The following is a 17,407-nucleotide window of genomic DNA, read 5'->3' on the forward strand; positions in this document are numbered from 1 at the left end:
TTACGCATTCCAAGCTGTTAATAATGTACAAAAATGTAATAAGAGGTATATTTGAACAGACCATATTTTTAAAACAAAACTTGCATGCTTAATATTATATCCACTGTTCCAATTAATCATTCTGAAACAAGACCGAAAAAATTAAGTTTAAGATGAAAACATAAAAAAAAGGGAGCAGAATCTTTTCCTAACAGAAAAAAAAAAAGAAGCTATTTTTCCTTATACTGTGGAAAAATAATGTAGAGGAAAGAAGACATCAAAACTGGGGGGAGGGGAGGAAACAGGCCAAAAGACAAACAGCTCTGAAATTATTAATAAAATAGAGACTTTGAATAAAAATGAATGTCTGAAAGAACACTACATAGAGTAACACTAAAAAAATTTTAAAAGGTGAAGAAATAAACGTGAGGTATCTGGCACACACTTGAGAAAGAGATGGGCAAGGGATTGTTGCCATATCCATAAATACTTTTAACAGTTGAGCAAAAGGATGCATTACTATCTGTGAAAGTGCCTTTTCTGAAATCCCCCATTTTCAGTGTTCCATAATTTTAAACCCTGCTGTGACCTGTGAAATTTCCTGGAATCTCATTTATAAATTTGGTTGCAGGTACAGTAGGTAACTTTTTTTCACACCTATTTTTCATTATTAGCATTCTGTCTCCTCAATGTCTGCACCTAAAACCAACCTAAATATTTTCTTAGAAGATGGTATTTAACACGATATAAGTCATATATTAGTTTTGTAAGAAAACATACATTTTCTGGTACTGCAGCCACAAAAAGCACTACCTTCAAGACCTGTTTCCAATCTCCTCCAGAACACCTTTTCCAGAATCATAAATGCATTCTACTGGAAGGAAAGACCAGGAAGGCGATTACAGGGTGTTGCCTTTTATGTGAGAGAGGAGTTGGAATCCATGGAGCTCTCATTTGGGGTACACGATCAGTGATGGACTTACGGGTCAGGGCTAGCAGGCAGATGAGAATAGCAGACACTGCTGGACGTGCCTGCTACAGACCAGATGGTCTACAGGAAGATGATGTAGACAAGACCTTTTTCAGACAACAGGACAAGAGGAAGAAGCCTCACGTTCACAGGTCCGGGTCCTCATAAGGGACATTATGCATCCCCTGTATTTTCTGGAGGGACAACAGAGCAATCCAGGAGATTCCTGGGCCACATTGATAACAACTTCCCAACAAAGGTGACTGAGAAGTAATCGCCAAGGCACTGTCGGACCAAATACTTAAAAACATGGAAGGACTGTCTGGGGATGTGAAGATGTGCCTTGGCTGCAGTGACCATGAGATGGGGGAGTTCAGAGAAGGAGCAGGGCAAAAAACAGGATCACAAACTGGACTTCAGTAGAGAACGATGACTTTGGTTTCTTTGGGGAACTGTTTGGAAGAATCCCATGGGATACAACTATAGAAAGAAGGCTCCAAGACAGCTGGTGGCTATTCAAGGATTATATCCTCCAAGCTCAAGAATGGTCCATTGTGACAAGCAGGAAATCGAGCAAAAGCAGCAGGAGGCCAGCATGGATAACAAGAAGCTCCTCACTAAACTCTGGCATAGAAAGGAAATGTACAGGATGTGGAAGAAGAAGCAGGTGACCCAGTAGGAACACAGAGCTGCTTTCCAATTGTGTAGGGATGGGGTTAGGAAAACCAAAGTCCACCCGGTTTTGAATCTGGCTAGGGACATGAAAAGGACAGAAAGGACTCCACAAGGGTGTTAACCACTGAAGGAAGACTGCAGAAAACACAAAACCGTTGCTGAGTGGGGCAGGGACCCTGGTGACAAAGGACACAAAAAATCCCTTCTTTGCCTCAGTTTTTGTTGGTAAGACTGGCCTTCAGGAATTCCAGCCTCCCTGCCAAGACCCAAGGGAAAGTCTGCAGAAAAGACTTAAATCCTCAGCAAAAGATGATCAAGTTAGGGAACACCAAAACAAAGTGGACTTAAACAAGTTAATGCTGCCTTAATAGGATGCAGCTGCAAGTGCTGAGGGAGTTGGCTGATGTCATTGTGAGGCCACTCTCAATCTTCCAATTATCTTCAAAAGATCATGGTGATCAGGAGAGGTTCCTAAAGACTGGAAAAATGTAAATATCACGCCTGTCCTAAACAAGGGCAGGAAAGAGGATCTGGGGAGGGGAACTATGGACCCATCAGCCTCACCTCAATCCCCAGGAAGATGATGGAGCAACTGATCCGGGAAACTGTTTCTGGACACATGAATACAAGAAGGTGTAGTCAGCATGGATTTATGAAAGGAAAATCTTGGTTAACCAACTCAATAGCCTTCTATGGTAAGTGGTGGTATGGTATCTCTACTTTAGCAAGGCTTTTGACACTGTCTCCCACAACATCCTTACAGAAAAAGCTCACAAAAGCATGGGTTAGATAAGCGGACAGTGAGGTGGACTTCAAACCTGGTGAATGCCTGTGAACAGAGGGTTATGATCAGTGGCAGAAGGTCCACCTGGTGACAAGTGGAGTACCCCATGCATTGATACTGGGGTCAGTACTGTCTAACTTTTTCTTTAATGACCTCAATGACAGGGCAGAATGCACCCTCAGCAAGTTTGCTGGGAGGAACTGGTGATACACCCGGATCACCCTGTCACTCAGTGGCTCCTTGACAGGCTAGAGTTTAACCAAGCTAAGTCCTGCTCCTGGGCAGGAATAACCCCATGCACCAGTACACAGAGGGTCAAATGGCAGGAAAGTAGTTTTGCAGAATACCACCTGTGGGCAATGGTGGACAAGTAGTCCACTAGTGTATTGACTACACCACACATCTTGGTGTCCACTGCAAACTTTCTGAGGGTGCACTCAATCACACTATCTCATTAATGAAGATAATAAATAGTATTGGTCCTAGTATGAACCCTTGAGGGGCAAACACTTGTGGCATATGAAGGCACGGACTCCAGTTGTGGTGCAACCAGAGACACTTTATTGTACAGAGAAGCTCATATTTATATATCTGAGCCCGGATACAAATTCCAGCTGGATGTACAACCAGGCTCAGGGCAGAAACCATCCATGGAGTTACATAGCTATATATCACTACAAGCATGCAGACACCTTTTTGCTACTAGATAACCATGTTTATCTTTCTTACTCTCCTTCACAATACCCAGCTGTTCTCTCACCTCCTACCAGATCAGACATTCTCTATCCTCCTCTCGTATCTCTCTCTTCAGACCCTCTCTATCCTCCTCTCTCTTATCTCCCATCAGTAATGGTCAGATATTTTCCATACTCCTCTTCATACACCTCTCTAGACATTCTCTATCCTCTCCCACATCTCCCTCTTTTTTGTTTGTTAATTGCGACAAGGCAAAGGTTTTGTGTAGCTGGGTGACCATGACTCAATTTATGTTAAGGTCAACTAAACGCTGAATACAGGAAAAAAGACATGGGAGACATAAGGCAAACATCAATAAGGCAGTTATGGCAATTACAATAAATCCTGTAATACTTTTGATCCACGGCCCAAAGTTTCCCAGCCATGAGAAGAGACCACAGGCATACCACCCCTGGCTCTGCTGCACATCTTTGTTTAAGGCTTTTAAGTTTTGTATGCTTCTGTGAGTTGATTCAGAGTGGTCACTCATGCAATACATCCCATCAAAGTCTTCACGCTCATGTCCCTCTGCTAACAATAAAAAAATCAACAGCAGCTCGGTTCTGTAGCGACGCGTGACGGACAGAATCAACATCTGCTAATAAAGCCAGAAAGAGTAGCGTTTGTAGTATTACTTTCTTTAGCAAGCTAGCAGCCTGATTTACTAAGCAAGTTAGAAGCACGTCAATCGAGGCCACTACACATAGCTCACGAAAATCAGATAACCACATCATGTACTGCGTTGGAGTTCATACCATGCAAAGCAATGACTTCCAATCATGTGGTGCGAGTGTTTAAGGCTCTGCCATCACTTCAAGAAGGGACATAGTGAATGTACTATGAAACCTCCCTTCCCACACTGCTTTTTTTTTGAACTCTTCAACGGCCTCATATTGCACAGGCTGCCACTCTGGAGGCTAATTTGGCTGATACAACACTGGAGATGCCATAGCGACTCCTAAATCCCCTCTCAAGCGCTTCCCACTTGCATTCCCGCCACTGATCCCCCGGACCCCCTTTTACCCTCCCCAAAAACACAGTCAAGTCATCATGTGTGTGTGTGCGCGTGAGGAAAAAGGTCTGGTTCCTTTTCTGGATCTATAGGACCTGAAACAAAAAGTTTCTCGATGTCAATGAATCATTGTCCGAGTTGTCCTGTTCCTGCACTCGGTCCTGTGTTGTGAGGGTCACTGCAACTGGTGACAGGAGCTTTGGGGGGAGAGGAGGTATGGACAGAATCTCCGTCGTTGACGGTGTGTTGAGAAGAGTCACGCTGTCAGTGCAATTTACAGCCTCCCCTGGTTTAGCACTGTTAGTAGAATTAGTTGACACTTGGCAAAGAGTAGTCAGAATTTGTCACCCAGTTGCTAAATGCATTCCTGCCACAGAGTCCTCCGCAGCAGCAGCATCATACAATCATCTGCCGACTGCTTGCTAGGCAGGAATTTGCAAAGTGCCATCAGGTGGAAAGTCTGGCACCACGTCACGGATCCGTTCAAACAGAGTCACTAGCTGCGGACCTGTCACAGCTCATTGCTGAGCTGAAAGCAGCCGTCGCAATACGTCCAGGCTGCGCTGTTGATCTCGGGATAACTTCCCTCTCATTGTTCCTGACTGCTCACCTTTTTTGTAGGTGATGGGTGCACAAAATTTTCTGTGGATCCTGGGTCAGTTGGGCTAGCCACCGGTTTGGGCTCCGTGAGCCTCCTACTCAAGCTCCACGTTGGGCACCATTTGTAGCGTATAAAGGCACGGACTCCAGTTGTGGTGCAACCAGAGACACTTTATTAGAGAAGCTCATATTTATATCTCTGAGCCCGGATACAAATTCCAGCTGGATGTACAACCAGGCTCAGGGCAGAAACCATCCATGGAGTTACATAGCTATATATCACTACAAGCATGCAGACACCTTTTTGCTACTAGATAACCATGTTTATCTTTCTTACTCTCCTTCACAATACCCAGCTGTCCTCTCATCTCCTGCCAGATCAGACATTCTCTATCCTCCTCTCGTATCTCTCTCTTCAGACCTTCTCTATCCTCCTCTCTCTTATCTCCCATCAGTAATGGTCAGACGTTCTCCGTATTCCTCTCAGACATCTCCCTTTAGATATTCTCTATCCTCCTCTCCCACAACCACGTGTTACTGGTTTCCATTTGGAAATTGAGCTGTTAGCTGTAACTGGATACAGCCATCCAGCCTTATTCATCTAATAGTCCATCCATTAAATCTGTATCTCTCCAATTTAGAGGCAAGAATGTTGTGGGAAACATATCTCAGGAGGTCCCTTCCAACTGCAATGACTCTGTGAATAAAATAAATATTTGAGATTGAATTTTTCTACTTTATCACAATTATTTTTAGAACATTATTTCTCAAATTAAGAACAGAAATATAGGGGAATAAAAAGCTCACTATAACCATCACAGCTAATGTCATAACTGTCAAACACTATCAGATATTTTCTGTGATCACCAAGCCTTTGACTGATATTAGTTAAACAAAGCAGCACTGAGCTTTCATATGTGCTTTACCAATAATGCTGCAATTAAAAGCAGCACAGTGATACACTCAGTATCATTTACTCCAGGCCAAGACTCCGAATCAACCATAAGCCTGCTGCTGCTATTAAGAAATACAACACATTTTCAAATTAGAGAGATTTATGAAGATTCTTATGTGAATTATTAACCAATTTCCAGTTAAAATCCTAGGTAGATTATACTAAAATTGCATACGTTATTCCTAGTGTCCATGTGTGACAAAACTGAAACAGTCATTAACCCAATTCAACACAGCTAGTGTACAAGCACGGATGCAGTTATGTTTAACCTACTTCAAAACCTCAGAAACAGAAAGAGGAAAGACAGCAAAACAGTATGGTATTTTTGCTGTTTAAGTGATCCAGATATGTCAGCTTCCCTAAAATCTCCAGAGCCAACTCAAGAAGAGAAAATCTGTTTCACAACCTATTGTTGAGTACATACTTTCAACACTCCTTCCCCAATCTGAACCGAAGTTAAGGTGGAATTATTTAAAATCTAATTGAAACTGTAGCACAAAACAGGCTACAGCTATGCTTTTTTTGCTATAAGCATTCTTACACAATATCACATTTCAGGAACATAAAACAGTAACTTTTTTCTTAAATTCATATAGAGATGTTGGGAGACGAAATAGAAAGCATAAGTAATTTCGTCTTTTCCATTACAAAGTTCACAAATTTGTTATAATAAACACAAGGAATACCTTAGCTTGCAAACAGAAGTAAATCTGTCAGCCCCTTCATCAGTTTCTCTGGAATGGAGATAACCGTTGCAGTCAAAATGATACAAAATTAATTTCAAAGGTGAACTGCAGTTTGAAGAAAGAGCACAGTTACTCAAGCTGTACTTTATTTTAGGTTCTGTATAATGGCAACAGACAAATTCTTGGATGTTATCTTCTATCACTATCATTATTCTTTTTTCCCCACAAGAGCTACGCCCCCAAACAGGAAAACTGGTCTGTCAAAGCAGGATAAAGACATATCTGTTTGCATGGTATGGGGTATATGGTATTAACTACAGTATTAACACACAGGGAATACCTCCTCCAGAGAAAGTTGTATCTTCCACTAGAAGATACAACATTTATTAATCATATGGTCAACCAGCATTAGGAAACATGGCCATTTCACCCTGTCACTTCAACGGCAAGTGCTTCCAAGAGCTTGGATGCTGGACATCCAACTGCAAGATTGCTTCTTGAAATTACTTTACAAAATGAATGTTCATACAAGGCCAGGATTTTTTATGTACATTAAAAGCATAATACAGGGGTCTTCCAGAACAGGAAGCTTGCTTTCTGGGATAATCTGTGTTCATTCCAAATACACAAACTTTGCCACCTTCTTATGGTCAACATCAACAGACTTATTATTCTAGGAAGATGTGCATTTCAGATTTCCCTCATGTGTCCTCAGGTTTCAGCCACTGAGACTCTTCATAATATGGACCACATATTCCATCATCACTAGACCACCATCACAAGATGGATCACACATTGTAGGTCTAGCACTGGCTAGAAATGGGCGGCATTCCTGTAACAACAACAAAGCAGCAGCTGGGGAAGTTAGAGACTCCAGTTTGTTCTTCTCTCAAATGCTGGGAAGTACCCCATATTACAGGCAAAATTATACTCCCCAGCTGTCAACAATGGATAAAAAAGGAAAAGGGGAAGGGAGACGGAAGGCACAGAAGGGCCGAGTTTATCCATTACGTAAGCAAGGTTGGGAACAAGTGGAGAAACAGAACAAAACCAACCCCAACGATGCAGGGAACTGGGAAGGAAAAGGTGCCTTAGAAAAGGCACAACCCAGAAGAATTACCCCTAACCCACAGTCAGCTCTGCCCTACATACCCCTGCCATTCTGCGTCCAGATCAGTGCCACACAGCATCGCTGTTACAGGACAAGGTCCCTTAGGAGAAGTGCTAGCCCTTGGACACGATGACACTGGGACTAACAAGGAGGAATGATACCTACAACTAACTTCCCACTCCTCAATCCTTATTAGTAACTTCTATTTACTTTTTAACTCACTTCAAGACTTTCCCTCATAATTTGAGGCTTTATAATTTGAAAGTGACAATTGTACAGGCACTCAAATGAAAAATCACCCAAACATCAACAGTTACAGAAATAAAAAATTAAAACATCTAATACCAGCAATGACTGCTCTTAGATTACCAGGCTATTCAATCCCAGCTAGATGTTACTGCATGACCTAGTAGTTTCTTTGGATCATTACATGTTGATCTGTCAATATTTTCTTTGGTATAAGCTTCCTCTCTTACCTTTCTAAAACATCACTTAAAGAGGGAGTTTATCTGACCTGCTTTCTTATGCACAAAAATATATTTCAAAATTAAATGACAGTAGTAAGCTAATTCATTTTTAATCATGACTTCCTGCAACAACAGGAATATTGCTAAATAAAATAAGCACATTACAGTCACTTTTTCACTAAAAATTTAAAAGACATTCCCGAGAAAAAAAAAAAAAAGGCAGAACAGAAATAAAGGATTCCAAACAAAAACATTTTTGGTGCTTTCTAAACAACTATAGATTTAAGTTAGAAGAATCACTGTCAGTTGCCAACATAAAAAAAAAAGTCTACTTCAAAAAGACAGATCACACCACATCAATGATATTTTTCTTTAAAAAAAACCTGGCTTGCTTAATGTCCATAAAGGGTTGATGATGGGAAAAATATGTGTATAACCTCAACTAGAATTTTCCAGCAGCAGTGAAGTATTACTTCAAATGTGACTGTGTGGTAAATCAAAAAAATAGCAGAGGAAAAGTACAATCCAGTTCTTAGTGAATCATCAAAAACAGTTTTCTGTAGATAGACCAAACATCAGAAGTCTTATCAGCTAAAACCCCTGTCCAAATAATTAAATTCCTACTCCAAGCACTAGAACCCAGACACTATTCTCCCCCCTCAAATTAAATGTTCCCTCTCTGATTTGAACAGTAATACACCTACTAAAAGTATTCATTTCACTGTTGATGGATTTTCACTATAGTACAAATTGGGGTTTGGTAGTTTTAAAACGCAGTAGTCATTTCTACAACATATTGCAATGGGGCTGCAGCAAAATTTTAGATTTAGAGGATTAAAATGACCACTAACAGTCATTATAGTCAACAATGTGTATTACTAGCACTAAAGGCCTTTAAAATATGCAGCATCTCACATTTAGAAAAGAGGTGAGGTGTTAAAAAAGTTGAGGTGATATATGTAACTATGTGATAAAAAAAAGAAAAAAGTCTGACATTGAAAAAATATAAACATCAGACATAGTTTTGCACCTGCTTCCTTCCTATCTAAATAAGCAAGGAATTATAAGGCTCACATTGCATTTATGCAGCTTTACGGTTGCAACACTGCACACAAGTCAAGAAAACTAAAATTACACTTCCCACAGCAATTTTAACTCAGCTACATTTTTGTATGCAAAGAAGTTAGAATTACAGTATGTTATTCTGCCTCTTAAATACTACAAACACCAAAGTGGGAATGTGGGAGTCATAACTCTCATTTTACCAGCTTGTATGAATTCAAGATCTCCAAGAGACCATTGCATTAAATATCCAAATAGCTCTATAATACTAGTTAATAGCAATTTGTTTATTCTGTTTATGAACCCACTGCTGCTCCTTTACTGTCTCTGGTTGCTTTAGTAACATATAGAAACAACATTATGAATGTAAAAATACCATACACAGTGTTAAATCTTGATTTTTTAAATGAAGTTTTATTTAGATGAAGCACTTTTTACTTCTCTCTTTTACACAAGCATAAATGCAGCAACACTCGGTTTCATCCATTGGTTAAATACTAACACTATAGTAAAGACTTGGAATTCTGTCTTCCCTGATTAGGAAGAGGGATTATAACTCTCCTTCAGTTCTTCCAATTTCAGTACTACTAAAATTAAGTATCAGGTTTTTCACACATACTATGAAGAAAGTTTGTGACTAGTCCAGAACACAACTCACTTCATCAGCATGCTAGTCCAACTCAGACAAAACATCGTAATATGCTTTATACCCTATATAATATCTCCTATGTAATCAATCTTTGTATCCTATGTTGTCTTTCAAAATATTTTTTAATACCAAAAAGCCTGAAAGCATATTTTATTGAAACAATTTTGTGACAACAAAACTGTGGTGACATAACTGTCACCCTTGACTGATGCAGAAATCAATAGGAAAAGATGAATGGAAAAAAAAAAATACTGGCTTAGTTGTCAAAGATTAATGAAATCTCTTGGAACTAAGCACAATAACTTCACCAAAAAAAAAAAAAAAAAAAAAAAGAAGAATCTAAACCAAATATCACCTTGTTAAAGATCTGACTAACAGACTAGATGTGTTGTCCCCAAACGAGCTTTTGAGAATTCCCTGTCACAAGTGCCAGATGTGAGTGAGTTAATATAAAGGTTCACGAAACAATGCATGTACATGTAAAAAGCAGTTAGAACCATCTCACGGGGCATTTGTTTTATACTCAAATATTAACACAGAAATTTAACGTAAGAGAAATTAAGTCAATGCACGCCTACAACTTGGGATATCAGAATCAGTTCAGTTGCAGGTCTTATCCTGCGAGCTGCTAAAGCTATCCCAGAGTCACCACTATAGTCTGCTTTCAAGCTTTTCCAGTCAACAGCAGTAATAAGTAGCTGTTTCTACTGGAAAAAGAAACGCTAGCGAGACAGGTATGTGTACTGTGTAGCTGCCAGATTTACTCAGTGTGTGGCCACAGGTGTTGACCCTAGTGCTGTAGGAGCCAAAGAAGAAAGACAAAAGGAACTGGCATCAAAAGCTGAACAGAAGGCATCCAATATTCAAACTTCATTAAAGTATTTTTGACTGTCACCTCTTAGAAGTATTTCTTCTCTGATTTGATTTTGACCATACACAGAAGACAACATGAGGAAGTACATGAGTTTTCCTACAAAGTAAGTTAAAGGTTACGACCCTTTCATTGCCATTCTTGAAAACTGTAGTATCTGATTCAAAGAGGTATGATACAGACACTGATACTTTCAAACGTTAGTAATATTTCCACTAAAATAATTTTGCTTGAAAAGTATCGTGAAAGTATTTAAAAATAAAATCCACTAATTCTATTGTCAAGAGTTGATGACGACCACTAACTTAAACCCGTATGATACTCCATAAATCATAAGTTTTTTAAGCAAAACTTATTTTTGAAACATAGCTATGCAAAATTTCTTTCATTGAGTAGGAGGTTACATACAAAGAAAAAAAAATAATAGATTATTTTATTACTGTAAATTCTAGGAGTTACTGCGGCCAGGAATTCAATACAAATTATTACAGAAACCCTTAAATACAAATGGGAAAAAATGCAGTAGCTACTTAAAAACCATCCACAGCAGCGAAAAATAATAAAAAAAAAAAATAATGAAGTGAAGCTGAATTACCAACAAGAAACTTTTGAAATGTTTAAGTCTATAATATTTAGTTTGTCCTGTTATAACACTGGAAGAAGACGGAAAGCTTCAATGAAAAATTTGTCTTGTATGTGAAACTTCATGTATGTATTTAATGAATAATGTTAATTTTTGCAGTGGAACCATTTTTAACTCCATTGTATAGCATCTAATTACACTTTATAAAGATTCTTCTTCTACAATGCAAACTATTCCATATTCAAGCCAGCTAATACTTTACAAATAATTGACTCTAGAACATGCTAAGTCATACTGTTAAACACACATCTACTCTGCAAAGTGTTTTTCATCTGTTCTATGAAATAAATCATTATAAGGATGAGTGATCTGAGTTGTAATAACATACCTGGGCAAGGGGGCTATTAAACCAATATTTCCACTAATGTTAAAAGTCAGGCTTTGATCTGCGGACCTCCGAAATTCTTTAAATTCAACAGGCTTTTGAGCAGTCCTATAGATATTCAACAGAGTATTTGGTGGACACAAATATACTCTAAAAATAGAGATACCACAAAAAATAAATTACCTGGAGCATCTTGTAATGATCTTGATGTGAAATTACTTTTTCTTTTTTTTCCTTCAAGAAATCCATTTCTAGAATACTGTGCTTTTCCAGTAAATGTTCTAATTCCTATAAAGTTTACAAAAATAAAACGTGTGAAGTTACAAACAATTGTGAATTGTGAAAACACAGATTCAGTTAATCATTCTAGCTAATTTCATTTCTGAAGACTATGACATTTTCTATCATAATACACACAGAGATAAAGGGTTATGCAAGAAAGCTTGGACTGCAGTCTTTAAGCTGAGACACTATTTTCAAAAAGTGTAAGGTATTTAAAATAAAAGGCATGTCCCGGAAGGCATATCCTACAAAAAGAAGCCAAGGTCACTGGGTTTGTCTAGTCTGGAGAAAGGGAGGCTGAGGGACAACCTCATTGCTCTCTACAGCTTCCTGAGGAGGGGCAGCAGAGGGGGAGGTGCTGATCTCCTGGTATCCACTCACACGATGGGAAAGGTTCAAAGCTGCATCAAGAGAGGTTCAGACTGCACATCAGGAAACATTTCTTTACCAAGGGGGTGCTCAAACATTGCAATGGGTTTCCTAGAGAGGTGGTCAATGCCCCAAGCCTGTCAGTGTTAAGACTCATTTGGACAATGCCTTTAATATCCTTTAACTTTTGGTGAGCCCTGAAGTGCTCAGACAGTTAGGCTGGATGATTGTGCAGGTACCTTCCAACTGGAACTACTCTATTCTAATTATTTCCATATTTTTAATAGCTTGTCCTGTCTTTCTGCATTTGAAAAGCAGCACATTAAATGTACCTTGAGCAAATGGTTTCATTAAAGAAGGCAGAAATCCCATTACATACAGCCCTAATGATCTCTACCTACATCTCCAAACTGATCAAAACTTTTTGATCTTGCAGTGAGCCAGTCTAAAATCCTCCCAACATGAACCAATAGAGAGCAATAAGAATGACACTACTCAAAAATTATTTGATATACAAAGAGCTAAAGTTGGGGTTTTTTTCTTAATGCAGCTGTTGCTCCTACCAAACTCATTCCTACTACACATAAGCTGTTGGCACCCTTTCAGTCGCTCAAGAACAACTATTTCTGCAGCCATGCAGGAAGCCAGTATAGAAACAAATGACCTGCCAGATCACTGCACAGCTATTCAAACAAAGGCACAAATGAGAAGGTCATAAGGAGGACAGAAAGAGCAGGTCTGCTGAGTTCAGTCTTGCTTTTGGATAAAATAATCAAAACAGTCTAGAGATTCAAAGTTTTAGATTCAGCTTAAGAGACAGAAACTGATTGTGCAACACCAACCTGGAGCCTAGCTCTCAACCTGTCTCCTCTTACAGTCCCTTCCACCACTCCCCTATACACTTATTTCCTAGCAAAATCAACCCATTCCAGACCTCCTCATCTTTGGCTCTAGTTATCCATCCTCATTTTCATTTCCAACAAGCCATTTCCTCTTTCCCTGGCACACCTTGAGAGCCGTCACGGAAGAGTATTAAGAATAGCAGCAATTAAACTTACCTTCCCCCATGCTTCAGTGACCTTTTGCTAACTCAGATGCATAACTGCAGGTATAGCCCTGCTTGGTATTCTTTCATATTGAGATCAGAAGGAATAAGAAGAATTTAAATTACCAGAGCTCCCAGACAAGAAGAAGAAAGTGTTATGGTTTACGTCCATAAAGATAACCAAAGATACTATCAACTTCAGTGACAACACACTCCCAAAACATGGGGAAAGGACTACACATTCTAACTGCAGAGTTCCATGCTAAGAAAACTTTTCTTTTTTTCCCCTCCAGGAAAATTTTAGAAAAATTCAGCCTAAAAGACCTAAAAGAGACAAACAGACGAGGGATGGGGGGGGGGGGAAGGTATTGAAGTATTTTGGCTAAATTATACTGGTTTATCTGGAATTTGCCTAATGCATTGCATTTCTCTGCCAGCTCCAGCTATATTTGAATCCTATATAAATGCCAAAGATTTTCATTAAAAAAACATTCATACCTTTTTAATTTTTAATTTTTCTTCTTCAGCAGTGCAAAGCTTGATTTCTAGGTTTGCAACAGCTTGTTGAAGGTAGCTCTTAGGTTCATTTGTTCCCTGTGTCTCAGCATCAACCAAAGCAACAGTTGATGTAACTAAAGTCTTGTCTTCAATTACATTCAAAGAGGCAACTGGAATATCTGCTTGAGTCTAATTCATACGAGAAACAAAATGTTAAACGAAATGGTAAAGGTAATTTAACATTCCAGTCAAGTCAACTTTAATTTCCAGATGACATTACAGAAATTAAGAACTGTAAATACGAAGGTTACTTTTTTGAAACCACCTTTCTCTGAAATTGGCCGTGCACAGTCATATGTATGATGTGCTGGCCAAAAAGAAAGCTCCAACAATGGAACTGTAGCTAGGAATTCTAGACAGATGCACATCAATCCTTCCAATCCCCTCAACTGCTTTTCAAGAATACTTGTAGGACAAGGCTTTAAGAAGGATGGCACAGTTTCCAATGAGGTCAAAATACTCGAAAGACGTGAAAAAAAGATCAGAAGCGAAACTGAATCATCTATCTCAAAGCAACATGCTTACAGGGAAATAAACTCTCCTTGGATTAGTCACTCAATGTTTCACCCAACGCAGGCTGCAAACAGTAGTCATGGGAAAAGGAATGCGATACTTTCGTACTAAAATAGTATCTCATCTTGAGGCTGGACCAAGAGAATAAGAGTAATTGGGACACATCTACAACATTTAGTTAATGCTATTTCAGTGAACTATAAAAGTACAAAAACTGAAACAGTCTTTTAGAATACACAACCCAAAACAGATGAAAAACTGATAATAAGCCTGTATTTTCAGAAAAGCACAAAAATAAATTAGGTGAGGTTTAAAATATTTTGTGGTACAATTAACAAAAGCCAAAGCTTTTTTTTTTCCTTCTTTAAAAAAAAAAAAAAAAAAAAAAAAACAACTTGTTTATATTGCAGCAAAGGAACTTCAAAGGAAAAAGCTGGTAAATCAATTTCAGCTGCCACTTTTTCAACAACAATTTGAAAGCCAAGAGCACTTGAGATTTGGGGAGGGTGGTGAAAGGAACATCTCAATGTGCTTATTGAGAGGTTTGACTGATCTGATTTAATCCATTCCTTTAACACCTTTCATTCCAAACACACACTCAAATAATAGATTGACTTTTCAATAAATAAGTATCTCTCAAAGGATTCAAAGAAAGAAACAATCAAAAACAGCTGAGATCTTGACTGTATGTGAGTATGTAAGATCCAGCAGACAAAAATGCCAGAAAGAAAACTGCAGTTTGTGCTCTGAATTCCCCTTCTGTAAGAAGCAAAGAGAAGCTACATGTGTTGATTCTGCTTCTGAGTACTACTCAAGATTAGTCTGGCACTGCCAAAAAATGCAATGTTGGAACCTGAAACATTAAAGTTTTTTTTAACATGAAACCTCAAGAGGCTCTGGAGATATAACTATAGAAGAATACAGTTCTCCTAACGTCCTTCTTTAATAGTTGTGAGTATTTTATTATAGTTTTATGTCCACCAATTTCCTTTAGTATTATCCAAGAGTGCAAAGTTTGATCTCCATTTCAAAATAATGTTGAGGACCTCCTCTCAACTTCCCTTCTCCCTTTAGTAGCACTTGCTAATGCTGTATGTTTTAGTTTGTATTACTTCCTGCATTAAAAAGAGTTTATGAAATCACGGGTCTGTCAGTACCTGACCAGAACAAGATGTGAAAAACTGAAACATGGCCTATAACTAGAATTTGCATACATAATTATTCAGGAAGTAACAAAGTGTATTTCTTATTTTTAGTAAGATTACCTAACCAAATGACTTTTTAGTTTTAAAAAGCAGACCTAAGCCTTAATATTCTGGAATATCCGATGTGCTCTTTCAGGGAACACACAAGCTAAAGGTGCTGGCATAGCACAAACAAGAAAGGATACATGTTATTCACATTTCACTGTTAGCCAAAATCAAAAAGTGTAGGATCTGTTGTGGCTGAAGAAAAGCATATTTTGATCATCCTGCCAGTAACAGAAATTTACTTATCAAAATATTGTCAGAGACGCAGATGAAGACCTTTCAACACAAAAAATTACCCTGGCTGGCATCAGTCAAAAAAGAAAATAAACACTCCCCCATCAAGAAAAAAAACCCACAACTTTTGGATTTCTAAGAAAATTTCTTTGCTATCATTTGCATCTGGGCACATCTCCTCTTCACTTTTTATAGGCTTTCTCCAGAACATTAGGCTTGGAACAAATACAAGATATTAACTAATTCATTACTAAGACTGAACTATTAAAGCTGCACTAGCCAGTCTTCCTGGAAGTGTGGGCATACAGAGGCTGCTCAGAGGAAAACCAATGAGAGTCAGTTTAATCACAAGTATTTTGTGAAAGTTGTTTAAATAGCTCTAGAAAAATGCTCAGATTATAGAAACGTGACTCAAACATGAAATTCAATTTTCACCATGAGTAACCCTAGGATTTGATGAGACTAGCTGAAGAAACCAAGTAAGTGAAAACAGGAGGGTTGCAAACTATTGACTGTTTCAGAGAAAGGCAAGAGCACTTTCTAATTCACCTATATACTACTATGCATCCTGAAACAAGGGAATTTACAATAAATAAACTTGTTCAAATAGGTGTCAATGCAATCAATGGCAATGAAAATTCACTTGGGAGGGTAAATCTATTTAACCCTTATCCACCGCAATTCAGCATTCTTGTGCTAATCTCCAGGCAGAAATTCTTTCCGCTCCCTTGCTCACCTAATTGTTTCAGTAAAAAGGAAAAACTTTCACCAACAAAAAACCCCATGCTAAGATCAGTTCTCAGCTGTATTGCAACCACAAGGACACACACAACAAGGACAGTGTCAGACCACAAAATAATAATAAAAAAATCTTTAAAAGTAATGGGGGAAAAAATAAAATAAAAATAATTTAATTAAAGACTATATGCACAGCCATAATCTTTACAGCTTTAACAATAACAACTTTTTAAGAAACTTCCTGCTATTGTTCCTACCTTCATGCCTAGCACTATCAGCATGCCTTTAACTTTTAATAACTCTTTAACACACTTATCTCTCTTACAGTCCATACCAAAGTAGTATGCTGTCTCCCAGTTATAGGATTTAAACACAATTTAAAAATTATTTTACTTCAAAGTTCATATCACAGAAATCCAAGGACATTTCACTCTCAAAAGCAATTCAATCTAAATTTGCACAGAAAAGATGCAATGCTAAGATATTTAATACATCAGGTTCCCATACTGAAACAAAAAAACTGGGTTTACCTGTTCTTCAAGAACAGTTGGGTCTGTAACATTGTTGGCTGTTTGAATAGCTGTTGTCACATTATCACTTGATAAACTGAATGAGTCAGAAGGAACCAGGCAGGAAGAAGGCACAGAGTGCTCCCGAAGAACATCAGGGGATATATGGACTTCAGATACTAATGTGAGAAACAGAGAACACACACACAATACAAAGAAGCATTCAAAAATTAATTCTGTTTCTGAAATCTATAGCTAGCAAAACCTGTCACACAGTAGCAACAAGTTTAGTCACACTAATGCAAGGTTATGTACCTCTTAAAATCTAATTGCACCAAATAATAACTCCGTACATGCATTTTGAGTACTATCAACTTAAGGACAT

General features: G+C 38.4%; 1 protein-coding gene across 5 annotated transcripts in view; it reads right to left on the minus strand.

The window, feature by feature from the left end:
* The window catches only part of CCDC91 (coiled-coil domain containing 91), a 149,878-nt gene that overhangs the window by 95,107 nt on the left and 37,364 nt on the right, over window positions 1-17,407 (minus strand). For all 5 annotated transcript variants that reach the window (XM_055712245.1, XM_055712247.1, XM_027815048.2 and 2 more), the window contains exons 4-6: window positions 17,044-17,201; window positions 13,719-13,907; window positions 11,708-11,812 (exon numbers count right to left, since the gene is read on the minus strand). In XM_055712245.1, the coding sequence (XP_055568220.1) occupies window positions 11,708-11,812; window positions 13,719-13,907; window positions 17,044-17,201 (452 nt within the window). The remainder of the gene's footprint in view (window positions 1-11,707; window positions 11,813-13,718; window positions 13,908-17,043; window positions 17,202-17,407) is intronic.

Source organism: Falco cherrug, chromosome 5 (assembly GCF_023634085.1).
Source record: "Falco cherrug isolate bFalChe1 chromosome 5, bFalChe1.pri, whole genome shotgun sequence".
Lineage (NCBI taxonomy): Eukaryota > Metazoa > Chordata > Aves > Falconiformes > Falconidae > Falco > Falco cherrug.